We start from the raw sequence: 27,206 nt of genomic DNA, 5'->3' as shown, positions 1-27,206 counted from the left end.
ATGCCAGTCATTTAGAAGTTTCAGCAAGACAATGACCCCAAGCACACCGCTGGAATCACCAAACAATTTTTAAGGGACAGTTCTATAAATGTACTTGAATGGGCACCGGCAAGTGCAGACCTTAACCCAATTGAGCATCTTTGGGCAGATGTCAAAAAAGCTGTTGGACTAAAAAAAATTGTAACTTTGATGTTCTTTATTCGAACATTGAAGCCGCTTGGAAGGCTATACCCGTGGAGCGCTGCAGGCGACTTATTGAATCCATGAAGCGAAGATGCCGAGAGGTTCTAAGCAAAGGGGGGCAAGATGATATCTTGAAATAAAAAAACTATTAAGATAAGATAATATTTTTCATTTTGTTTCAGATTAGATGTCCACCACAAAAGGGTCCTTAATGTGATAAAATTGTTATATGAAGAAAAATATTATGTTTTTTGTTGTAAATTTTGTTGTTATTAAGAAAAATTTAAGAGACAAATTTTAGAAGAGCGAGGACTATTTGGCTCACTTGTGTCAGTTAAAAGTCCATATTTGAATTATAAATTTAGAACTCAACCAATTAGGCCAAATGTAGATATAAAGTTTTCTTTTTTAAAGTGGGTACAAAAAATTCAAACAAACAATTTATTTGAATTTAAAAAAATAACCAATAAATAGCAATAAAATATTCGAACAAGAAGGTTTATAAATTTATATTTGAAGAGTCATTCATCTTTTAACAGTGCATCCTTTTTTTAAGGCTATACATCCTTATGTACTGTCACTATTAGCTCACCTAAGTTGGCCGAAAATCCAGAAACTATATTGCAATAGTACAACAATTTTTCTGAGCTTTCAACAAAACTAAACAAGGCAAAAATCCACAATCGAGTTTTAAGTAAGAATTTGCTACAACAAATATAGGTTATAATACATTCTTAGTGCTCAACGATTCTCGAAAAAAATGAACCCCTTATTATGAACCAATCACTCAATACTAAGCTAATAATTTAGAAATTCTCCAATTCCATTTTTAAGTTATCTTCAAAAGGAAAATATGGCATTTTTCGAATCCCAAAGCGTTTATAATAAGGAACTGTGCAGGTACCTGTTTAAAGTTAAAAGAGCTTGTTCTTGAAAAAAATCCAATTGGAATATATCGGACTGCTTTCTCGTCCTGAAACAATCCAGGTTCCACAACAAATTCTTTTTCTTTTCTTCTTTCATTTGTTATTTAAAAAATATTTTTAAAATATCTCATATTTTATTCTTTATTAGCTTGATTAAAAAGCCGCTAAACGCCATTCTACATTTACATTATATGACCAGCAGTAATCATTGCTGTTCAATTTAGTTGTTGTTATTTTGTTTGCATAGGAAAAGTCTCCTAATTAACGAATTGGTTGCCACACTTCCAAAACATCAGCATACTTCTTGCGTTCTAAGCAATGGAAATAAGAAAATCATAATTATTAAATAAGAACATTACATTCTTGTATTGTTTTCCAACCTGGCATTGGGAAATCTTCAGGATGCAGCATGATGTAGTGACGAAGTACAGCATCACGGTCAGCAAGATGTTCATTACGTTTCTTATCTAAATACAAACCCAGACCGCCTCCTATCGCTGTGAATGCGATGTGCTTTTGGATTCCTATAATTTTAAATAGTAGAAGATTTTATTTGCATCTCCAGAGACCGACATAAACAACAAATAATTGAATTAACTAAAGGTTAGATCCAAACCAACGTTGTTACGTCATGTCTATGTAGTAGACTTACCCGACCATACTGGCCTCCTGTAAGCGAAATTTATAAACATGGCAAGACCACATCCAGCTAATGCAGAAGCAAGTGGATTGAAAAGCGTGTTCATAATCGTGGGCTGCCGATCGCCACGGTTTTCAAGGAGTTCCAGTGCAGTAACCATTTTTCAGGCAGTTGTTTCGTGAAGGCAGACGGAGAAAAATATTCTGATTTCTGAACTTGGATACGATTTTCTTGAATGACACTAATGACAGAAGTATTTTTGACAGATTCAAATGTCAGGTGGGAAATGTCAAAAAAAGAAAGAAAAAAGTTGTATTCACAATGGACTTAATAAAGAGATTACATGGGTAGATATTTAATGCTCTAAGTATTCAGTGGTTTTTCTTTTGAACAAAGTCGGATTTATTAATGAAAATGCAACCTTAAACAAATAAATTAAAAAAAGTAATGAATATGATTTAACTTTTACCTTTAAAATAAAGTCATACATCATTTTTCAAAGTTTTTACTCCAATTTAACTTAATCTGAATTGTCTATTTGACGAATGTATTTTTGATTTTTTTAAATTGATGTAAAGGGAAATATTAAAATTAAGTAGATTTCTTAAAACAGTGAGACTTTTGACTTTAAGCTGTTTAAATTAATGATTTTTTTTTTATGTAAGATATTTGATATTGCGTTTATAAATACATAGTTTCTACACCTAAGATAGCAGTCAATTGGCAAAAATAACAAACATACATTATTTTAAAACAAAAAAACACAAAAACTTACTTAAATATCAAATGAATATTTTGCTTTATAAAAAAAAACGTTGAGAAGTGTCATAATTCATTTCATAAAGAATAAAAATAAAGAACAACACAACACTTAATGTCAAAAGTTTTCAATTAGAAGGTAGTTTTGAAAATAATAAACTACCTTAAATGCTCTGGAGGTAAACCGTCCAGAGGTAAACCGGCGGTGGTAAACTGTCCAGAGGTAAACTGGCGGAGGTAAACCGGCGGTGGTAAACTGGCAGAGGTAAACCGGTGGAGGTAAACTGGCAGAGGTAAACTGGCGGAGGTGAACTGGAAGAGGTAAACCGGCGGAGGTGAACTGTCCCGCTTCGGAATAAACTGGATAAATATATACAAATTTATTGCCACAGAAAATAATTGTCAAAATTGGTATAATTTGGAATTCGAAATCAGCACTAAAAATCAACCATACATTTTTTTTTCAAAACCATGAAACTATTAAATTCAAGGTTTCTTAAGACTTATTAAAGAGTTAATGGAGACTCATAACTAATGAGAATTTTTAGAAAGTACTTGAGACACTAAAATTCAAACTGTATCTAAAAGACAAGGATTCGTACTTTGCAAATTAATCATACAAACAATTTATTGTTAAGAACTATTTTGGGTTTAACATTAGCCTTAAAAACACCGTTTTTGAGTTTCTTTAAAATTTTAAAAGAACCTTTTTAAAAATTCTGATATGACAAATAAATTGTAACTCGAGATTCGAACACAGGGCGACTTAATGCTTAGAAAAAAATATTGTTTCCTTTATGCCTGTAGAAATAAACTGTCAATTGGTATGGGCTTTTTTGGGCTAATGGGAGTGGAAATTAACAACGCTGCATAAACACTTGGTTAGTAGCATGCACCAACTTATTTGTAAGATATGGTCGGAAGAAAGCATGTCCGATGAATGGAACCTCAGTATTGTTTGCCTGATCCTAAAAATAGGAGACCCTCTAACTGCACTAACTATAGTGGAATCAGTCTTCTTAACATCGCCTATAAAATCTTCTCTGCCGTAATATTTGAACGTCTAAAGCACATGGTCAATAACCTCATAGGTCCTTACCAGTGTGGTTTTAGACCAGGAAAGTCCACAGTCGATAAAATATTCACATTACGGCAGATCCCGGAAAAAAACCCAAGAATACTAAATCGACACTCACCATCTTTTCATAGATTTCAAGGCCGTATATGACAGCATCTACAGGGACGAGCTGTATAGAGCCATGTCTAGATTTGACATCCCTGCCAAACTCGTCCGATTGTGCAGGATGACCATGGAGAATTCACGCTGCTCCATAAAGGCTGGAAACAACTTAAAAGAACCTTTCCATTTCAAAAAAGGTTTTAGACAAGGTCATTCGAATTTTTTTTTACCATATACTTGAAAGAATAGTGCAGAGCTTACACGTCAACACTCGAGGCACTATTTTTCAAAAGTCGGTCCAATTACTAACATATGCTGAGGACATTGACATAATCGGAAGAACTCAGAGTGATGTCAATGGGGCTTTTGTGAGTATTCAGGCAAAGGCGGCAAAAATGGGTTTAACGGTTAATGAGGGCAAAACAAAGTACATGCTCGGTACATGACTGTTTACCTCCGCCGGTTTACCTCTGCCAGTTTACCTCCGCCAGTTTACCTCCGCCGGTTTACCTCTGCCAGTTTACCTCTGGACAGTTTACCACCGCCGGTTTACCCCTGGACGGTTTACCTCCAGAGCAGGTAAGGTAGTTTGAAATGTGGCTTATTTTGCTCACAGGGTGCTTCTTAATAAATGCAAAGGCCGATATTTCTGCTTCTTAGTGTTTTATTTTATAGTGTTATTCGGCCGTGAGCTTATTTATTTTTAAAAAATGTTACTCATAAATGTTTTTATGGTCAATTTCTCGTTTTGTCTATTGAAGAAAGAGAAATTTGAGCTTTGTTTGATTAAAAAGATTGAATTCTGCTAAATATTCAAAAAAAAAACACAAAAACTTACTTAAATATCAAATGAATATTTTGCTTTAGAAAAAAAACGTTATGGTGTTGTGGAAGTGTCATAATTCATTTCATAAGTAATACAAATAAAGAACAACACAAAACTAAATGCCAAAAGTTTTCAATTCGTTGCTAGTTTTGAAAATAATAAATTACCTTATCTGCTCTGGAGGTAAACCGTCCGGAGGTAAACTGGCGGTGGTAAACTGTCCAGAGGTAAACTGGCAGAGGTAAACCGGCGGAGGTAAACTGGCAGAGGTAAACTGGCGGTGGTAAACTGGCAGAGGTAAACCGGCGGAGTTGAACTGTCCTGCTTCGACGTAGACTTATCCAGAAGGGTAAAAGTCCAACGACTAATATGGCTGGGTCACGTAGAGCGCATGGAAACCCATGCTCCGGCCCGAAAAGTCTCCGAATCCACACCCACAGAACAGCGCAGCAGAGGAAGACCGCGGATCAGGTGGCGAGCACAAGTGGAAAGTGACCTCTCACAACTTGGAGCGTGAAACTGGAGACATATACCTAGGGACCAAACTAGATGGAAAAGGTTGTTGGGTTAAGCCCTAGTTCACACAGGACTGTAATTTCACCTTAAGCAAGTAAGCATAAACACTCTTAGACAAGTTATAGCTGTCATTGAAATCTATCTGCAAAAATGTTTGAGTGGATGTTTTAATGCTTTATTTTTATTCAACATGCAAATTATGTTCTTATCGTTTGGGAATCATTGAAAACTTTTGAAAACTCGTTTTTCTGAATATGTCTGGCAAAAAAAATAAAGCGAAACGTTTCCATTTTTCAATTTGATGCTACAATTCCACTAACAGATTTCTTTCGTTAACGAATTCAGGTGGATTTTAATACAATTTTATTCCATGAAAATTTAAATGATTGGTATAACAAAGCTTTGAAAAAATTGCAACGATTGATTTCAATTATGAAAACCGCTGATAACTAATCATGTTTCTGAGGAGAATGAGCTCGATCTCCAAAATAAAACTCAAAATCTCACAAAAAGAAAAAAATATTTTATTTCTTATTCCATAAATAAACATTTAACTATTCTACACACATTTTACATTTTTAAACTTTGTTTTTTCTTCTTTTTTATTTTCCAAAAAATTTGATTTGTACATAATTTTATTTAAATCTTTTTTGTAATTTATTTAAATTTGTCATTTTATTTTGTCTTTAAGTTGAAAATATATTCATTCACCTCCAATTAAAGAAGGATAAACACTTCCATAGAAATCAGAAGTGTTTTTATTTTTCTTATAATTTTTAACTCTACATAAAAAAGCTGCAAATCATAAAATAGTTTTTCATTATGGCGCCCACTTAAAAAATTATGAGCAAAATTTAAATTTTCTTGTTTTACTTTTTAAGGCAATCATTTATTTCAACAGTTTAAGGAAACTTTGTTGTATACTTTAAGGCATTTTATTTTCGAAGCAGTAAAATTTTAGGCGTTTAGTTTTAGGCGTTTTCTTAAGGCAAAAAGTCAATTTGGCATGTAACTAAATGAAACAAATTAAAAACATGCAATACGAACTTTTAAAATTTGTTTCAAATTTATTTATTAGCACAACATAAAATTGATAATAAGATAGTAGATGCTTCCAAAAAAGTTTTGTTCACAGTTAAAATAAAAAAATAAAATAAAGCTCCCGGAATATTAACACTCCAACTAACGTCTTTTAAGGAACATTTATAATAGCTTGGACTTGCATCCACAAAATATGTGTAACGACTTTCTGAGCTAAGTAAAGGCAACTGTATTCAGGGCAAAAATGCGTTCAATTAGTCGAGAATAGTTTTAAGCTGTGCTTCAAAAAGAAAGCGTTTAATTAAATCATACAAAATATGACTTTTCCAGGCAAAAAGACGTCGTTATAGAACAAAAACAAACCATTATACGGTCATTGTCCTTCGTCCTTACACAAAAATCATGCGAATTGAAAATTAACAAAACAACAAATAAAAAGCTTACCAAAAGTTAAAGAAAAATCAGAAAACAACACTGCAAGCATTTAACAACAAAATAAAAATCAAACAAATAAAAAAGCTTTAGACGAAATATTTTTTTTTTGTTTTTCTTTTTCTTTCATATCTTTTTGTTTACATAAACAATTTTCTTGGACACTATTCTTTATGTTTTTCAATATTCATATAAGATGCTTAAAACCTATGTATATTTTGTTTCTTTCTTTGAATTAAATTCCTAATTCTTAAAACATTATGCAAAATATGTAAATATATATATTTATTTTTATTTAAACGATTAAAAAAGAGAAAATATTAAAAATTCCTTAAAGAAAATAATTGTTTTTTTTTCAATCGAAATTTATATTTATAGTAAAAGTTGTTTATTTTCTTCAAACTAAACAAATAAAAAATTAAACTTTTAACATAATATTATACTCGATGAATGTTTACATTCTAGATCACTAGCTGTGTGTGTGTGTCTTATTAGTTCGTTTTGTGTGTGTGTGTAGAGTATTGCCATAAAAGTTTATTTCAAAACGATTAAACTTTTTATATAAAAAGAAAAATTAATTAAAAAAACAAAACAAACAAAAAAAAAATAAAAAATATATGGCAACATTATTCAAATTAAATTTTCTTATTTTTGTTTCTTTTTAAATATAAAACTTAATTTTAATATGTATATATTTATTTTATTTTTTTTTAATAAAGAACACACCGCGATGCTATATAACTAAAAATAACATTTATAATAAAATTATTTTATATCAATAATAAAAAATAAAACGGAAAGAAGATCAAATGTTCACATCAGTTCAATTTGTTGAAAGTTTTGTTTTATTTTGTTTTTGATTTTTTGTTTTATATGGTTTTTTCTTTTGTATAATGTATGTATATATTTTTGTAAATAATTTGAAACAAAACTATGATAAGTAAATAATATAAAAGAGTATCTAAGGACCCTCCCAAAAATTAGGGCGATTTAATTTTATAATTGCGACACCAAACCAAAACTTTCTTCTTACGTTTGATTTTTGTTTGTTTTTATTTTTTTGCCAGGAGATGGATATGAGGTCCCTTCCACACGAATGCTTGCCTTTTCATCGAGCTTTCCTGAGCTTGATGTGTTTCATTCACATTTTAAATTTTAGTTTAGAATATAAATACATTGTGGTGTGATCTGCCGCAAAGCAAAGAAAACAAAATAAAATCTCTAGACAGAAAATTGTTGGCGTCACTCTAGCTGCAAATCTAGTCGCTTCGTTCTTTGGGAGTGTCTTAGAAATAGATTTGTAGTAAAAAATACGATATAATTGATATCTGTTTTATATGAAAAAAAATTATTATTGTAATAAATAAACTCCCGCCTTCGTTACGGTTTTTCCTTTTTTTAGGATACCGAGCTAATGGCATTATGCGGGGAGCCCATTTGCGTCAAAACCTTATCGAGCCACTGCAGTGGTCCATGCAGATGAATTTCAATCCAACACGGTGTGGAAGTGACGTCCTGTCGATGGTATTCGGCACCCCAGCCCTTCACAAAACTCATTCGGATTGTGCACATCTTCGTGAGCTCGTAGACAGCCTCGAAGCCGTGGTTCACTGATTGTGAGAGGAGCTGAGCGAATTCCTGATTATTGAAGATCTTGAGAGAGCAGCCGGGTGGAATTTTGCACACCGTGCTCGGATGGAAACCATGATGGTGATTGCAGTTGCGCGATTGGACAAATATGGCCGAGTCCGACAGACACTCGGCATAAACCTCCCCGGTAACGTAGTACAGATGCACGCCCTTGCCTATGTGTCGGCGGGTGTTTTCGATGGTACTATTACGATTGACGTTACTCAGCTGGCCCAGGCAAAAGCGATCTGAATTGTTGGAGGGATTCGTGAAGCCATCCACAACCACAGAGTTGCTGTTGCAGTGGAATACTTCGCCGACACGACAATTTAACTCGTAATACGCGATACTTGCCCAAAATGCAGGCTCTGAGTAGCTTACTTGGGCCACATCACCCATCTGAGCGTCTATCATCTGCCCGCCGTCATTTGGATTATTTGAGTTGCCATCTTCCGAAGGACTGTATGCTGGTGGTGGGGTCTCGGCTAGGCTGCCATATGGGCTAGTCGGATTCGAACTCACAGAGCCGGGACTGCCCACGGATGTCATTGGCGGACTGTTCGGACTTAGATGCGAGTTAAAGCCCGCTGTGGAGTAACTTACGTTGTGAGGCATTGTGGGTTCGCTCATCTGATTGAATTGCAACATCGAATGGCCGGGTGCAAATTCTGAATGCCTCGGAACTAAGACCGGTGGCAGGACAGGACTTTCAACGCGTTTGTAATGGTAGGGATTAATGCAAACCTCTTTTTGTTTAGCACTAAATGGAAACTGACAAATTTCGAGGGGTTTCAGCTCATGATGGCTTTGCAAATCTGGCCAACGCCAGACACGGCAGTAGATCACATGTGGTAGACCTTTTCTATGGGACACCTATAAAAAAAAACAATAAAATCGAATCAATTTAAAATATCTATTCCTTGTTTTTTGTTTGTTTGTTTTTTTAATTACTTGTAAACGTCCGTCCAATGATCTAGGTATAGTCACACATTTTGATGGCTGTCCAGGGCAGGATAGGGCCCGTTCCAATTCTTCTATTGCACCTTTGCGCTTTTTTAGTTTTTTAACTAAACTGTCTACTGCTTTCTCTGCCCACTTTTCCTCCTCATCACCTTGTTTCCAGCCGAGAAGTTTTTTAACGGCTGGACTGGTGAATGAAAACAATGTTCCAAGAGTTGACATTGCACTGCTTGTAGTTGATTCAACATCATCGGTGTCCATTCTGTGTGTGGTACTCACCCGATAACCGGGAAAGCTTGGATAGTCTGTGATAATAAGAATAAAGGAAAAACATAAATTCAAAAGTTTAAGGATTTTTTGTAGGGATACATAAAAATGACACTCGAAAATCTTGGAAGGACTTGATTATCATTGATGGAGCATTTTTCAGGCAACAATAAAGTTTCTGATGCAAGTTAAACAAAAAATACATATTCTACAATAATTAATTATATCCATGGATTACAACATTGTTATTCATTCAACTAGTTTGTTTATTATTTATTAATCAATTTAAAAAGCTGAGTTATTGGTCTGAGCTTGTGGCAATATTTTTCAACAACAATTAAATGAAACACAAAACCAACAAATGAGCTTACTTAATTGATACAAACAGGTACATGATCATAAGACTATTATCACGAACAAGAGTAAGACTTGCGAGGATTAAGGGTGTCATGATTAATTTGAAACAAGATTGAAGAAAAAAAAAAAAAACTAAGTAGTAAACAAAATGTATGATGGCGACTCGACGGTTTAATGGTAGATCCGCCTACGTACTGGCATTAATCCAGCAAAGCTCCACCTTTTCTTCCATTAGCTTAGCCATAGGTCTTAGGTAGAGACTTGCGGTGGTGGTGGTGGTGATGGTGATGGAATTTTGATTTGATCGAAGGTCAGATACTGTATATCTCCATATCAATTTAAATTATTACATTTATTTCAATAAATCATTAATTTCTTTTCTCTCTATTCTCGTCGTCGTACATATGCAATTTTCGTCAAATTGATTGAAGAAAAATATCTAAATTGTCAGAGCAGAACGATCGGTCAATCTATCTACATGTAGTTTTATGTGAGGTACTAATTTTCATGTTCAAACGCATGTTCGACACTAGATTTAAATGGCATAACTCACTTATTAAATCACCTCCTTATAGCCAGGACAGTGGTTATAGGTCTGTGTGTCTGACTCCTGCCCCCCCCCTGCCTCCTCTATTTAGCAGCGGACAGCGCACAAGATAATTTGCACGCAATAAATCATCAAATTAACAACTCACCGCGCAGAAACTCAGCATAACTTTCAAATTGTTAGCACTGGTGCTAGTGCTTGGTGCTGCTGCTGCTGGTGCCACTGCTGTTGTTGCAGCTTGTGGCGTGGTTGTTTTGAGTTGTTGCATACATTAAGTGGCTATGGCAATCGGCAGTGGCAGTAGGAGTAGGTGAATTTGTGATTTTTGAAATGAAAAGGCTTCACGAGAGGCCTGGGCTGGCGTGGCCATGTCATATGCATGTACATAGGTACTTAAGAGTTTTGTAGCACGTTGTGATAGAATAATTATATTATTAAAAGCTGCGCCACAAACAGTCTTACCGATAGGATGACGGTGGAACATTTGAGTGGTGGCGTTGCGTTGAGGTCCTTCTATCGAAGAACATTTTCATTGGTTATGTGAGATAAGTGATCAGTAAGTTATTAGTGCTTTCAATTTTTCAATCCCCTTGAGTTAGAGTTTTGTTATTTAGTTTTCCTATTGACATTATTATCTTTTATCCTTCTTTAAATCAGTGATATGCTGTTGGTAGTTTAAATGATTCAAAATCATTTGTATACAATTTTATTATTGATGGAAGTATTAACCCAGAAAATATATATCTGTTGTATTATTGAATAAACTGCACCCTACTAAAATATCAATAAGGCTTTGCTGGCATTTGTTTTTGTTTTAATGATTGATTGCAAGGCGAACGCAGACAAACAAATCAAAAACTAATCATATTGTTTCTTAATTTATAGGAAAATTTGCATTTTTGGTAAATATCCAATCACGCACATACAAATTAAGCAAAATGTTTTAAAATATTTCAAGTACAAATTTAGTATACGTTTTAGGAGAAAGAAGTTAAACACATGGTTGAAAAATCTGTTTTTTATCTAGTTTCCTGATATCAATCATTTCCAAAATATGTTTACCCCTCCAAATTTTGTAAATAAAAAAGAATTTAAATTTTAAACTTATTTGGACTATTAATTGACCTCAAATTCAAAAAGTGTGATCTGATTATAAAATCGAGGTTGGAGGGGATTAGGGAATTAAATGGTCAACTGTTTTAAAAGGATATTTAATATTGCTGATATTGAAAACAGTGAAGAAGAACTCGCCCGAAAAGTCCTTAATGGCACAACTTATGGTAGAAGACTGCAGGATAGATCATCCTCCCATTGGAATTTTTTACCGGTTAAAATTGAAAAAATGTTTTTCTATCTTGAATACTGGTAAGGTTATGATGATGCTTAAAAGTTTCCCTCGGTATTAATTGCGAAACTTGGATTCAATTACATTGGATTTTTGTTCGATCCAAATTTATGCCCGGTTACAGAAAAATATTTGAGGTAATACAATTTTTCCAGGGGAACATAATTCACAGGCCCAATGTCATACCTCAAATGACGTGAAGTGTTGAATATAAAGAAAATACTATTTTGGAAAACAGAACAAAATTTCTATAAATATTTTCTTGGATATACAGACATGGACATTAAAATAAGTAAAGAGACAGTTTCTAAGAGTAAAACCAAATTAAAACAACAACAGGTATTAGAAAAAGTTTTAACCGTTATCAAAAAAAAAGTTAGACTTTCTTATGCAAAAGAATACGGGTTTTATTTTGTTGGTGGTTCTTTGAGGGAAATAGCGAGAATAATGAGCAGATCTCTTAAGTTGACCGCTGCGAGCCAAAAAACAGAGGGGAAAACGAAGCAAACAACCCGAAGAGAGGATCGGAAGAAGAGGTGACCTTTCTAAGGAAAACAAAATATAACAACGCGGTTTAAATTCTTCAACGATCATTTTTGGATTAAGGTGGGCTAGAAGGATCAAAAAGTGGAGGAATGTTTTGTGGAAGAACGAAACAACGATGACAAACCGTTCAAACCAAATACATTCAGAAAACGGGCATGAATGGTGGTGCCATTAATGAATGAATGGTGGTGAAATTAATTTTCATGTTACGGCGTTGGACCAATACATTTTATTGGGGGTAAAATGGATCAAAGTGTGAAGGTGAATATCATGAAGGATACGATGCTGCCTTGTACGGACGAGAACCTGCCTCTTAAATGTGTTCTACAGCAGGAAAACGACTTTTAGCACACATCCAAATCTGCTTAAAAGTATTTTAAGGACCAAAAAGTCAGCGTATTGGAGTGGCCATCCTAATTGCCTGACTAAGATCCCATAGACAATTTTGAGGGAGATTTAAAATGTGCGGAGGATGGTTCAATAGGAGTGGTACAATATTTCAATTGACATCTGTCGCCCCCGATTTTTTGACTCAATGTTCAACAGATGTCACACTGTAATTAAAGCTAAGGCCAGGCTACTAAATATTAAAACAATTTTTAAATCCAAATCCTTTGCATTTAATTTATTTTTTTTTAATCTTTGTATCTATTTTAATGTCCACGAAATTTGTTCCTTTTTTTACCATTATGAATTTAAAATATTTTACGTTATAATTTTACTACAAAAAATGGGTAATTTTAGCTTGAAAGAAAAAAAATAAGAAAATGAAGACAGAACTTGAAAAAAAAAAATCTTTTTAAGTCAATAAAAAATTGAATTTTTAAAACTCTGTTTGATGTTTCTATTTTAATGTCCTTATCTGTATGTTTGTCCTTTTTGTCTAACCACTAGCTCTAGTCGAAATTATATATTATTTTGAATACAAGTTTACTATGACTTTAAAGTCAAGTGCTGGTAGAGGCAGCTTGACATGAGGGCAGTTCTAAGTCAACGAAAATCGAGTATAATTACTATCATTTACTTGGTGTTTTGTTTTTTTTTTTCTCGACGCGCGGATGAAAAAAGAATCCCTATACTCGACAGTATGTCCGATATTGAGCTCAAGGGTACACTGAATTGTTATCTTAGAAGTTTAAGTATTGCAGCAGAATGCAACAGGCTATTTTGATTAAACATTGATTATACAAATATCGGTGGTTATAGTTCTATCGCTATCATTTTCAAATCCAATTTTCTGCATTCTGTCCAAAAGACTTAAACTTCTTGTCCATATATGAGAGTTTTTTTACTAAACCTTTAGACGAATAAAGGTTTGGTAAATTACAGAAGGGGTCAAAGGTTTCTCGAATCGTCGGAGATACTTAAACGTCTTGACTTTTTAGCATTTGGCTAAAATTCTTCACCGTGTGCTTCATGATCGTGATATTAACATTATCTATTCAAAAATCAAAAAAAATATTTGTTGGAAACAATCATAACTAAAGGGCGTTTTTTTAGCTGCCTGAGAAGTTGTTGTCTAAAGTTCGACAGTTAAGAATGTCAAACTGTGTTAAGATCTCTGATCAGCAAGGTAAGGTAGATAATTCTTAAACCAATAAAGAACAGCCAATAAATAAATAAGTTCGCGCAACAGTCCGTTGAGAACTGGGGCCTAGTGAATTACAACTTACATGAATTACTTTAGATGGCATAGGCAGGGATCGAACCCAATACCTTTGGCATGACAGTCCAACGGACTATCGATTAGTACAACCGACTTGCGATTAAGTCGTCATTTTACACGCTGCTCACATAATCGCAATGGGTGGTCGATTTTTGAACAAAAATACAAATTAATTAACTAAATATCAATGACATTTGGTTCTTATAAGACGGTGCGACTCGATTTAGTCCAAAGTGGTCCTGTTAACTGATCCCCTCGCTAATTTAAATTAACTCCTCTCGATTACTTTGCATGGGACTATGTTAAGTCATTAATGTTTGAAGACAAACCGACAACTCTTGAAGCATTGCATGACAATATTCAAGACATAATTTAAGCCATACGGTCAAAGTAATAATTGGAAAAAGTAGTAAAAAATTGGACTGATCAAATGCACACTATCCGGAAATCATATTTAAAAATAAATGCCATGAAATTATCTACCAGATCATATTAATAGAATGTCAGTTCCAAATTTATTTCGATCTGGTATTTTTATGTTAAATCCTCAAGCTTATGAAAAAAATGAATAAATATCGAAGAAAAGTTTTTGTCGATTTGAATCAAAATTTGGGCTTATTAATGTTTTTTTTACACTTCAGAATTTCAGAAAGTAGTTAGCTTATAGCAAGCTTCAAACTACGATCAGAGGCCCATCATAAGTGCATGTGTTAGTTGTTAGTAAGATAATAATACAATAATGATGAGTTCCACCACGGGAATTCAAATGTACACATGATAGCAAATAAGGTGCATCAATTTCACCAGTTTAATGAGTTGATAAAAAATACTAAGTTATTATTAACACGCCTTTGATGAAGAGATTGCATTTGAAGAAGCAGAATACGATGTTCATATGAGGCAGATCATAAGGATCTTCCCAAGGAAGACCCTTTAGGGCAAAGCGAATGAAATTATGCTGAATTGATTCAATACGTTTTCTATAAATTTCGTAATAAGGAGTCCAAACTTGCGATGCATATTTAAGATGAGGACGAACATGGCAATTATACAAAGAAAGAGTAACAAAGGGATCATTGAACTCCTTTGCCCAGCGCTTTATAAAACCAAGCATAGAACATTTCATATTGACAATGAAATTAATGTGATTTGTAAACTCTAAGTTGGAACAGAAATAAACACCTAAATCTTTAAATGTGGAGACGCGACAGTTTTTGCTGTGATATACAATAATCAAATACACTAAGGATTCGTTTTTTAGTAAAAGTTATCGTCTGGCATTTTAAAGAGTTGAGGGCAAGGCTATTTTCCCCGACCAAAATGTGAAACTAACAATGTCGGCTTGTAAAAAAGGATACGATCATGGGTAGACTTTATAATCTTATAAATTTTCATGCCATCAACAAAAATGAGAACTTCACTTGAGCGTAGATATGACGAAACATCGTCAATAGACAGGATGAACAGAAAAGGGCCAAATTGGCTTCCCTGGAGAACACCAGTTTGAGCAACAAAAGGTTCTGAAAGACAATTTCTAAATTTTACCTCATATGATCTGTTTTCAAGGTATGATCCAATCTAAGAAAAATGATGGAAAACCAAGAGCTTTTAGTTCAAATAAAATAATTCCGTGGCTAAGTTGATCAAAAGCTTTAAAAATGTCAGTGTATACACAGTCAACTTCATAACCTTGTTCTAAAGCGTTTGAAAAAAGCGTTTGAGAATGTGAGGAGATTAGTAACGGTTGATCTTGTTGCTGTTCACAAAACCATGTTGCTGTTCGCAAATGAGATTTTTACTAAAAAATGCTACACTTTCACAAACAACTTGTTCAAACAATTTAGGAATGCAAGAACGCTTTGCAATGGGCCTGACGTTTGTTATATACGCCTTGTTTCCTTTCTTCAAAATAGGTGTTAGAAATGACTTCTTCCATATACTGGGTAATTTGCCTGTTTTTAGAGAAAGTTTGAATAAGAACGTTAGGGGTTCAACGAAAGCATTACTATACTTTTTTAGTACTATCGGGGGAATACCATCGGGCAAGGCCGAGCAGTCATCATTCAACGAAGATAAAAGATCAAGGATCGTACTCTCTAGCACAGGGATGTGACTACATTTAGTTTGCGAAAAGGAGTGAAGATTATGAAAATATACTTCGTCAACTTCTTCAAGTCTATTAACAAATGACTCACTGAAATTGCGTTGCAAAAGAGTTACAGATTTCAACAGTTTTGTCTATCAAAAGTTTCTTGTATGTGAAGTTAACTGGAAAGCCATCTGATTTGTTCTTTAAGTTTACAAGTTTCCAAAATTTTTTAGGATTCTCTTTCAAAGAAGTGCCCTGCCCATTTAAGTAACATAACTAGCGTATAACAAATTAGAAAGATACTTAAATTCATTAAAGAAATCAACATAAACAGAGAAGTTGATTGGAGACAGAGCAAACGCAATTCTTTCGTTCTGTTCTTAATTTTATCAGCTTAGAATTTAAACAAGTGGTGGCAGGCCACTGTTTTTGGGAAACTGGATTAAGTTACACTTTAACTGAGCTAACTGAAACAATTTTTTTATTACTTCCAATGAATTTAGTTTTCATGTCTTGAAATGCTTTGCTTTTATGATTTAGTCGATATTTTAGTAATTTTATTAAAAGTGTAAATTAGAGTCTAGAATTATAAGAACATGACAAATTTAAATCTGGCTTACAGAAATATTTTTAAAAATCCGACCAGTTTCAAGTTTGAGAAGGTTATTACATTCACTGAAACATTGTTTTCCAATTGATTGTTTTTGAAGTTCTGGAGACAAAAGTCTTCAAAACAATGGGAATATTCAATAAATTAATATTTCAAGCCAAAAAATAAAAATTAATTAATAAGTTCTCGATTACTAATTAAGAGTTGCATTTGGCTCTATATAAAATAAATACAACATATTTCCATAATATAAATGGTAGGCGTTTCAACACGGAAAAGAAATATAAATCAAATGATTCAAAAAATCATAACAATTTTATTGTTCCCCCCTTTTTTAAATAAATGTATGTTTATTTGTTTAAATTTTGTTCAAAGAATTGTATTCGCCAACTACTTCCATAACATTAACATAACAACACTGACTGAATAAGCTGAACGTGGGCATTGTGTCCACAATAATTGAACTTCTCCTCTCACAATGCTCCATCTATCTGAGCACACAATTTCTGTCACTCGTTTTGAACAGTTTTGTTTATTATTTACTAGGAATCGCCAATCGCGCAAACAACAAACAAACAGTCATATTTTTATGGGACAATGTTGTTGCATTTTGCAACAATACACACAACACCAAAAAAAAAAACAACAAAAAGTAAACATTTCCGTAAAATAAAATCTTGACTCATCGAACACGACAAAATGCTCAGGAATTAATAAGAATAGAAAAAAATTGAACACAAATTCCGAGTAAAAGGAAATTTTAAAAAATTATTTAAAAAGTAAAATAAAAACATACACATAACTTAAGTTTTAAAGGAGCGTCTTGTTTTTTTTTTGCCATGCAACACAAGGCAAGGCAAGTGTAAATACTCCTTTAATAACAATCAGTAGTAAACTGACACTCTCTTGGCTGAAGCTGAAACTCAAGCTGCTGAAGCTAAAGCTGATGCGACTGACCACCCACCTATGCTATGTGCTATAGGAATCATAAAAATCACAACAATAATCGCTCACGTTCACTGACAATGGAGTTCCAACAACCCCACAAACAACTAAATACTACTCTGGTATCGTATCGTATCTTATATTGTATCGTATCGCGCCAACTAGACGAAGACCGATATGTTTGAAGACGACTTATAGGAAGACACCGCGCGGACAATATGACGTTTAGGTTTACTCCGTTCCGTTCCGTCCGTGCGCTCACAGGAGTTCATCAAATGCGAATGCGAATGTTGTGCGTGCGGTGAAACCTAAAAGGCCTCAACTCAACTTAACTCAAAGACGACGACGGACGGTGACTTGACTTAACTTGAAATTGTGTATAGAATGGGAGTAGCAAAACACCACGACAATAATACAAAATCTCGTTGTTGTGTTTTTTCTCTGTTGTGCATTCGTTTGGTTTTGAGAGGTAAAATGGCTCCATACGCCTTACATAGACTTCTCTAGCTCCATAACGATTCATAAACATACAGTATGCATTATACTAGCGAAGTGAATACTCTTTGACGATTGTCGACTTCACAACGGATGGTGGCCTGGCTCTGGCTCTGACTCTGGCAGCAGAGAAGCAGTGTCGGCTGCAGCGGTAGCGGCATTTTTAAGAGAGAAGGAAAATAAGTAGGTGGAGGTGAAGGTGGTGATAGAGGCGGTATGGAGTCAGTGGTGGTGATGATTGAGAGGCAGAGGCAGTGGTAGTGGCAGTGGCAGTTGCAACTACATAACCTGGCAGTGTGGCACCCTGCTTTATAGCAAGTGACTTTTAACAGAGCGCACAACGGATTAACGTTTTCAGCGTAATTTTCATGTCAACAACACGTACAAGTGCTCTAATCGATTAAGGATCACGATTTTATTAGCTGCTGCCATTAATTGTGCACACTTTGACTTTGGGCACATTCGACTCTATAAACGATTATGTTTTAGGTGTTTTATGTTTGTTTGTTTGGTTATTTTGTTTAATACTTCCTTTTACCGGCCAACTGCCAACGGACAGCGGAGCCACCAATGGACTTATATACACTTACTAAGAAGCAAGGGTGAATTAACTAAACACCAAACGCGATTAGAAAAACAAAACAAACAATTTTCTTTCTGTTGTTGTTTGCGAAAAAAGTAAATAGAAATCACTTATGAGTTGAATATAAACAAAAATCAGTCGAGTTGCCTAAAAGGGGAAAATATGCTTTTTCGAAATATACATACAATTAGTGAAATACGCTTTCAGACCATTCATAACACAACTTATAGGTTTGGAGGACAAAGGAAATAGATCAAAGTAAAATACCCTTTAAATCAAATCTTGTGCTAATCTTTTGGTTAAAGGCCACGTGATCATTGCAACTTAACAAGTGCATGCAACCTTTTCAAGAATTCATGAGTAATTTTATGCTTATTTAAGTTTAAGGCACATAAGACCAACTTCTTGTTACATGAAAACCACGCCTTCATTGTTTTTGTTTGGTTTGAAAAAATAAATCAGTAATTTATGAGGGCGAGTAGTTTACAACAATAATTGTAATTGGGGGGAAGTAATTGAGTAGCTTTTGTACCTTAAAGCTGATTAAATTTGTACCATGTATAAGTTTGTATTATTACTCATAATGCTTAGCGATCAAGAAGGGGAATAGGAGGTGCATACAAATCAATTATTTGAGCTGAAGACTTTTTTGGGAAACAGACCAATTCTTCTTTAATGTGATAGAGCGACACATTCCAACGTTTAACTTGCCTATGCAAAAGAAGATCAATTTTTACGACCCCAACTTACAGCAGTGGACACCCTACTATATTTGAAACCCCTAGATTTATTTAGTAAAGAAATGCCTGCAAGCACTGCTATTCGGCTCAGAGCTTCAACAAAATGGAAAAATCACAACAAAATTGGGCAATTCATATTTTTTAAGTTTTACAATTATTTCCAAAGCACACCGACGACACCATCTCCCAACTACAGTTCGATACAAAAAAGTATACCCCAAGGTCTTTTCGGCAGGACAAGGTATAAGATAGTTGGTCCGTTTTGACATCACATGGATTTAGGAGCATTCCATACTTGTTAAACCATTTGGAGTTATAATAAAGCGTTCGAGTCAGTAAATGTTGAACTTTTTAATGATAGGGTTAGTGAAGGCGTTTACATAAAATTGCTTAAACTAAACCTCCCTTTCTGTCTCCATGATCATTGTAGTGTTCAGGCAGAACTCTCGACATTAAACGAAGTCTTGTCCTGGCTGTAAGAAACTGTGATATCAAATTCTTTTATTCGGATTTTTTCAGATAGTCAAACTGCTATTAAATGTCTAGCACAAACTCTCAAACCATTCATTACTCATATGGAGATGGCACAGCAGTTCAATATTCACCATTTAATTTCAGGATATTCTAAAACTGATGGACTTCCCAAAAATGGTACAACAGTACGAAATCGCTGAATGTAAATAATAAATGATACTTTCAAGCAGATTACACATAAGCGCGGTAATTGGAGTCATAAACTCATAACAATGATTAATAGGGAATCACGCCACCTGACTTCTCAAGAAGCTATATAAGGATGAAGAAGAGAAGAAAACAACTGCTTACCTTCTATGTGCTTGAACGGATCAAGCCCTAGAAATAGTGAAATAGTCTTAAGCTTCGCAACAAACTGGAATTGATTTATTGATCTTAGAAGAAAGACTCAAAATTCATGTAGTATCAAAATGGAACGACAATTAGCTTCAATCTAACTTAACATAACTCTGATCTGAGACAGCCACACACTAATGAGTCAAATAACTCGCCGACCCTATGTGAACCTTGTAATAGGACTGTTCAGTAATTTTAAACTACATTCTTGGATTTCAAATTATTTAAAATCAAAATGATTCGAAAGACTTTAATCATGAAATATCTCGACTGACCCTTTGAGATTTCTAGAAAATTTAAAATCCACCCAAATTAGCTCGGAAGAAAAGAAAACATAGCCTCAAAAATGTACAGCATATGTACATGTACTTATTCATACCTCTTCTATTCGTTTCTGTCTTTCAAGAGATTCGTGGACGACTTTGTCAGATAGAACTATAGCGCCATCTAATTTAATAAATCCTCCGAGTAACTTTTGAAAAATTGCTTCTAAAAATTGAGGTTTGGGTTCAGCCAAATTGGTTCTTCATCACTCGCAATTTGGATGGGAGTTGTAGTAGGTCACGTAGGTCTTTACAAACCGTCAAGACACTTTATTTATAATTTAAGAGCATCTATTGTTTCTTGATCAAGCGCCGTAGACAGAAATCTGTTGGTACAAGAATAGTAAAAATAATTAAGCAATTATGAAAGTTTTACTTTTTAATTTATTCGGATCATTTTATGGATACCTAAGTTTGCTTTACAATTTTATTAATTTTTATCTTTTTAACCAACAACAAAAATCAGAGGTCGCAAACCACAATCCAGACAGGCGTAGGCGGCAGGCACAGTTTAAACGAAAGTACCAAGTACCTAACTGTGCACCAATTTATTGTCTCCTTTAACTTAGGTACACAAATTATTATCTTGTGACACAACTCAATTTAATCCCAAACCAAAACGCACGGTTTAAAACTATGCATTTGGATCCCAAACACAAGACAACAAAGATTGCATTATAATGAAACGATACCGCACTATAATCTTAGGGTCTATCTATCTAACCAATCCATCAGGTAAACACAAAGATTGACGCACCAAATCTAACTTTATGATCTCAAAACATCAAGACAAAAGCCTATAGTGTAGTGTCAACAAAATAAGTGCTTTTAGTTGACGCTCCCTAAATGATGTTTTTTCTTTTCCCGTAAATGGAAAATACAGACATTAGACACAAACAAAATAAAATACAATCTATGAACTTTAACACTAAAAAAATCTGGAACGCATAAATTGCAAACTAAAAATTTCACCAGGTCCTCATAAATCGTTCGCCTTTTCAAAACCCACTAGCGACTAGATGCACGTTGAACGAACCGCTCCAGAGAGAGAGGAAGAGTGGGTTAATATTCACAAAAAAAAAGTCACATTGGCCCAATCTGTAGACCCCTTTAAGTTTACAATATGCGATTATGGGTGACACTTTTTCTTCGAGGTAAGTGATCTTTGCAAAACGCTTATTCTGTGTGGACCACGGACAACAAAACCAAACAAAGACCATTATTACTATCCGTCCCGAAGAACAAAGATTTTTTTGGAAAGGCGTAATGTGACCTGCTTTAACTAATGCAAGCCACCACAATTCCCACGCGCATTTAACAAGAAGCTTAATGGCCAAGTCTTGCGTGTACATATTTATTTTTAAATACAATATTTACTCTCTGGTACATAACCAAAGCGGTGTCCACCTGCGAAAAATATTATTATTCCACCCACTGCAAAGCTTGGACAACAAGTAAGTACCTACTTGTAGTAACAATAACCACATATATTGATATCATAACAAACATTATCGTAATCATAAAACGTATATTACGCGCGATAGAGAAGTCCTCATCATAAGTATCCATTCCCAGTAATGCCTTGAAAATAGTCAAGTAGTCGTAGAGTATGAAAAAACAAACCTGATTATGCCTCGTGCTCCTTACCTGGAGCCTAAGTTCTTCTGTTTTGTTTCGTTTTTTTTTTTAGTATTTTCATCCAACCCTGCTTTTCCCTTCTGTGCATTGTTTTTGTTGTTAGTTTTTGTTGCAGTAATTATATGACGCTAACAGCGTTTCATTTACGGCGTGTCGTCCTCATCCAGTCATCCAGGCTTTCTCACATATCTATCCCGAATGGTTAATGCTGCGCGCGGTGTTTGATTCTTAGAAACGTGTTCCACAATGGTCTCAAGGAAGGCGCCCCTGTTCCACATGCATTTTTCTGTTTGGTTCGCTTCAGTTGGGTACTGTTTCTGTTTCTGTGCAGCAGCGCAGCGTTTATTTTATATGGACATTGATTCTTCGCTCCTTTCTTCCAAAGTTGCTGCGAATTTTTCTTTATATCGTTTTCTTCATTTTCAATTTTTCTATACGCTTGATTTCAGTGTTGTTTTTTTTTTTGCTTTTGCTAAGCATTGAATTGCATTGCCATGCCATACCATGCCATGCCACCGCGCCTGGTTGTTTATATTCCTATTGGGTCGCGTCTTATCGCGTTGTTGCGCTTGTTGTCGTCCGCTTGTGAAACGTGTGACTTTATGCATCTGCTACACACTCTACTCTACGGTGTATGGTTTAGGATTTAATGACGACGACGACAATCAGGGTAGACGGGGTGTGTGACGTTGTACCTGACCGGACGCCTATCATAAGTCGGTTGCTTTTTAAGGCCCACTACTAGCACTATAGCCAGCAGCCACCAACTAACAGCTAACAGCTAGAAGCAGCGTGTGCAAGTTGCCTGTTGAACTTTGATATGTGGTGTCATCGTGCGACTGATGAGATGAGTGAATACTTTTTGCGCCGGTGTGAAGTGTGGTGTGGTATGAAGAGTGCACTGACGCGGCATCATCATCATTAAGAAACTATGTAATTCTTAGTCAAGCGTTTGAGATTTTTATGATCTTGCAAAAGGCTTTTGTTTCCAGGATGACGAGACTACGGGCTAGCTATTTGGGATTTGCGTGAAGTGTAAGGGTGATGAAGCGCCATTAAATTTAACAAAAAAACAACAACAATGAGACGAAAAATAACAGACGGGCGTCTAAGATTGTTTTTAATTATAAAAATAACTAACGACCGTTTGCCTTTGATTTTCAAAGGCTAGAAATACAATTCGCATCACAGGAGTGAGTCTTTGCAACATCTTGACATTGACTTTGATTTTTAGCTTGCACTAGAAATGTTAGTGAACTCGGATTCAGAACCATTTCTGTATTTATGGCTTAAGAACTCTAGTATTTTGAGTTACGGGTGACTTTAGTTAAGTGCGGAGATTACGGAGAGAAAAATTGAACATGCAAAGAAATTTGATCATTTCAGGAGAACAAGAAATCGGTAAATGGAAAATCTTAGGCCTTACGATCCACGTTTAAATTTTCCTAAATGGATTTTTTTTGTACATTTGTATAAATGAAGAAGACATTTAATGTTTACTCTTTGAGATTTTTGAGTTTATGAAGGATGTTTTTAAAGAGGTACAATATATATATAAAAACATAATTTCCTTCACATATGCCCACTGAAAAGAGTCAAGCGGCGTTAAATCGCACGATCTTGGAGGCCAATTCACGGGTCCGAAACTATGTAGTAACCAAAAGTTTCGTTCAATAAATCAATTGTAACACAAGGTTTTCCGCCCGTCTTGTTGAAACCACAGTTTCATGTCTACGTCGCTGTACAGATCGTTCCATCTTTTCCTTCACTCCTACAGGACCGTAGATATAAACCACACCAGGTGCGTTCATCCGCTTTTGTCATAAGCTCACAGTTCTGAACCGTATATCAGTTGCTTTCTTAGTCCAAAGAAACGTCGTTTAGCAAAAATAATTCTTTGTTTGATCTCAGCAGTGCACTGGTGTTGTTTTCTACACTCAAAGCAGAGCCCATATAGATAAAATGCTTCTGTCTCATGACATTACAGCGCAATATAAAAATTTTGGGTTAAGTTCAAGGCCGGACTGAGGGGAGGACAACCGGAGCAGAAACCCCGGGGCCCCCAAATAGAGACTTCGGAAAATTTTTGATTCAAATTCCAACTAGTAAACACCATTTCCTTTGATATGCATATTTGTTTTTGCTCTTTTCCCTTTACCTACAGCCTACAGTACTTTGTAGATACATGATTATTTATTTATATTAATCTTAAATAACAGAAATCATTGATCTACATTTGTTCACTCCAATCAGGCAATCAGTGAAATATAAAACTCTTAAATGGCCCTGATAAGAAGCACTTGCAATTCAATACCCATATTGAGGGTATACCCCAATCGCTTAATGGCTCAAAAAGGTCAGCGACGGTTGTTGGCCTTGTCGAGCTGAAACTGCGAAACCCTTAGTCAACGGCTATTCGGAAATCGAAAAAGATCTAACCAGCATATTATCTTCAAATAAAAAGCAAAGCTTCATTCCTCTGAAGCAACCCACCTTCTACAGAAGATGAGTGGTCTCGAAACCGCTTCGCTTGCAACATTTGTGGAACGATCTCTTGAGGCGATTCAACGCTACAAACAAGACGTTGCAAGACCTGAAAATGATTCTTGAATCGGCAATGCGTCCACTACAGAACAGAACGAGATATATGAGGTTGAATCCGACTACGGGAAAGCACAAGACGCAAATCTTTTACCCAAGGAAAAATAAAAGTATCCGTCTTAATGCTGATGCTGAAAATTTTCACGCTGCAGCAGGGGCATTGATGAAAGTGTATCCGGATCATTTAGAGCCTAGTCTTGGTAATGAGTTGGTTCAATTTGTGTCTTTGATTGACTCATACAAAAAGAAAAAGGACTATGGAACAGATCAATCGCCGGAACCATTTTACTACCAAATTCTCGAAAATCAAAACTTCAGAGCTACATACCCAAACCTTGTAATTGCATTAAGAATGTATTTGATTTTGAAAGTAGCAAACTGCACTAGAGAGGTCTCATTTTCAAAATGAAAATTATAAAAAATAGGCTTCGAACCACGATGGGACAAAAACCTCTATCGAAGCTGAGCATTGAAAGCGATTTACTCTGACAACTGAATTTAAACGAAATCATCAACGATTTTTCGGCGATTTTTTTTTTTCCGTTTATGTATGTGTTAAAATAATTTGTGGCGAGGCATATGGACCTCTACATCCGGCCCTGGTTTAGTTGTTTGCGTGAATTCTCCATTGTCATCCTGTACAAACGAACGAGTTGCGCAAGGATGCCAAAACTAGACAAGGGTATATGCAGTTCACCCCTGTTGATGCTATCATATCCGGACTTGAAACCAATGAAAAGATGGTGGGTGTCAATTTGATATTCTTGGGTTTTTTTTTCCAGGATATGTCGTAATTTAAATGTTTAATCAACTGTGGAATTTCCTGGTCTAAATCCACACTAATAATGATCTATCAGGTTATCGATGGTGTTTAGACGTTCACATTTTATGGAAGAGAAGACTTTGTAAGGAGGCTGATTGTTCTATAGTTGGTGAAGTTTAGAGGACCTCCTTTTTTCAGCACCAAGCAAACAATACTGAGGTTAAATTCATCGGACATGCTTTTTTCCAACCATATTTTACAAATAAGTTCGTGCATGCTCCTAACTAAATTATCAACAGATTCATTGAAGAACTCGACATTTAGGCCAGCTACTAAATAAATTGTTATTTACCTCTTAAAAAGAAACCGATTAAATGAAGGGTACCTTCAATATTTCTCTAAGGTCATGTTCCACTTTACACTTTCAAAAAATTGCTGTTGAGTTTATGTTTCTATTAATTAAGAATATTTGATGAAGATCTTGTTGTTTTTTTTTTTGACAATTTCCAATTTTATGCTCAAAGCAATTACTCATTTTTTGTTTAGATAAGAAACAAAACAAAAAAAACCTGTATAATTTGATGAATTACAATAATTGCATTTTTATTCCCCCAACCCTGTTAATGACAATATATCAGCACCCTTTGTTTGGTATAAATTAATTTAAAAATAATATACATAAAGAAACACAAAAACACACCAATATAATCGGTGCAATCAATCTAACGATAATAAAACATTGCAAATTGAATGCCATAAAACGTGTTGTAAATCAAAGGCACAGTAGGAGTCCCCACAGATGGACTGGACACTCCACATAGAATTATACAGTCTATAATATAGATACAGACTCATGCATCTAACAACACTCTCACCGGTGCGTGGTGCCGGAGAAGGGGACCAATAGACGGGGACGAGGAGGGTGAAAATTATTATTATTATTATATTTTTTGTTCACTAAGTATTCATCGGTTGTTATGGCTGTGCTGCTGCCGCTACTGCAATATTCTGGTTGGGATGCCATGAGCATAATTAAATGCTTTCTGCTGACGTGTGACGTATCAGTAATTTTTTTTCTGCTAATATTATACCGGACTATGTCCGTGACTGAGCTAAGCAGTGAGTAGCGCAAATAGAACCCCAGCACTTCAGCACCCCAGCAACAACAAAAGACACACTGAGGCGGCGGCGTTGCGTATTTCAGAATAAAATTTCAATTTATTTAGAAACCTACGCGATCGACCTTAAAACTCAAACCTGCCAATATTATGTTGTATATGAACAGTGACACTTTTTGCAAAACGCATTAAACTACTTGTCAGTGCCAGGTGGTGGTAGTGATGGTGGTGGTGGTCCTGGTAATGCGGCCCCAAGGGGTGCGTTTCATTTCAGCGACTATTTTATAAATGAATATGCTTTCATTAAATGTACATACATAGAATTTTATGTGTTTTATTTGTTTACATGCAATTTCAATTAAAATCAAATTTCTTTTCTTTTTTTGTTTGTGGCTAAATTGCAAAAAAGGGTAATAAACACGAAATCATAGTATGGTATGACGAAGAACAATATAATTGAGATAATTATTTATTGCAAGCGAATTGCCCTTGCCAATGAGAGTTGAGTTTAGTTTGCGACGACCCGACCTAACCAAATGTTAATTACAGAAGGAAATACATTTTTTTTCTGTTTGCTTTCTTCAAAGCGCATGCGAATCGAATAAGAATGT

General features: G+C 35.0%; 2 protein-coding genes across 4 annotated transcripts in view; both read right to left on the bottom strand.

Moving 5' to 3' along the window:
- Positions 1 to 1,223: 1,223 nt before the first annotated feature.
- Positions 1,224 to 1,995, bottom strand: LOC129950351 (NADH dehydrogenase [ubiquinone] 1 subunit C2). The gene is made up of 3 exons (XM_056062262.1): positions 1,762 to 1,995; positions 1,490 to 1,633; positions 1,224 to 1,420 (listed from the first exon to the last, which is right to left on the bottom strand). The coding sequence occupies exons 1-3, from the start codon at positions 1,907 to 1,909 to the stop codon at positions 1,371 to 1,373; spliced, it is 342 nt and encodes a 113-aa protein (XP_055918237.1). The 5' UTR covers positions 1,910 to 1,995; the 3' UTR covers positions 1,224 to 1,370.
- A 3,538-nt stretch (positions 1,996 to 5,533) lies between these two features.
- The window catches only part of LOC129949570 (protein mothers against dpp), a 32,984-nt gene continuing 11,311 nt past the window's right edge, over positions 5,534 to 27,206 (bottom strand). For 2 of the 3 annotated variants that reach the window (XM_056061116.1, XM_056061117.1), the window contains exons 2-3: positions 9,084 to 9,397; positions 5,534 to 9,005 (exon numbers count right to left, since the gene is read on the bottom strand). In XM_056061116.1, coding sequence (XP_055917091.1) covers positions 7,902 to 9,005; positions 9,084 to 9,353 — 1,374 coding nt within the window. In that variant the 5' untranslated portion in view covers positions 9,354 to 9,397 and the 3' untranslated portion in view covers positions 5,534 to 7,901. Of the gene's footprint in view, positions 9,006 to 9,083; positions 9,398 to 17,315; positions 17,755 to 27,206 lie in introns of those variants that run through there. The other variant, XM_056061115.1, reaches the window with a different exon arrangement.

This window comes from Eupeodes corollae, chromosome 3 (genome assembly GCF_945859685.1).
Source record: "Eupeodes corollae chromosome 3, idEupCoro1.1, whole genome shotgun sequence".
NCBI classification, from domain to species: domain Eukaryota; kingdom Metazoa; phylum Arthropoda; class Insecta; order Diptera; family Syrphidae; genus Eupeodes; species Eupeodes corollae.
The sequence above is the reverse complement of the archived record's forward strand: the minus strand, read 5'-3'. Positions and strand labels throughout refer to the sequence as shown.

Bases quoted from the DNA above. Each gene is read 5' to 3' on its own strand.
- LOC129950351 (XM_056062262.1), bottom strand. From the start codon at position 1,909: ATGGTTACTGCACTGGAACTCCTTGAAAACCGTGGCGATCGGCAGCCC. The intron at 1,634-1,761 runs GTAAGTCTACTA...TTAAAATTATAG, and splicing joins CAGGAGGCCAGTATGGTCGG to GAATCCAAAAGCACATCGCA. The intron at 1,421-1,489 runs GTTGGAAAACAA...TCCATTGCTTAG, and splicing joins TGAAGATTTCCCAATGCCAG to AACGCAAGAAGTATGCTGAT.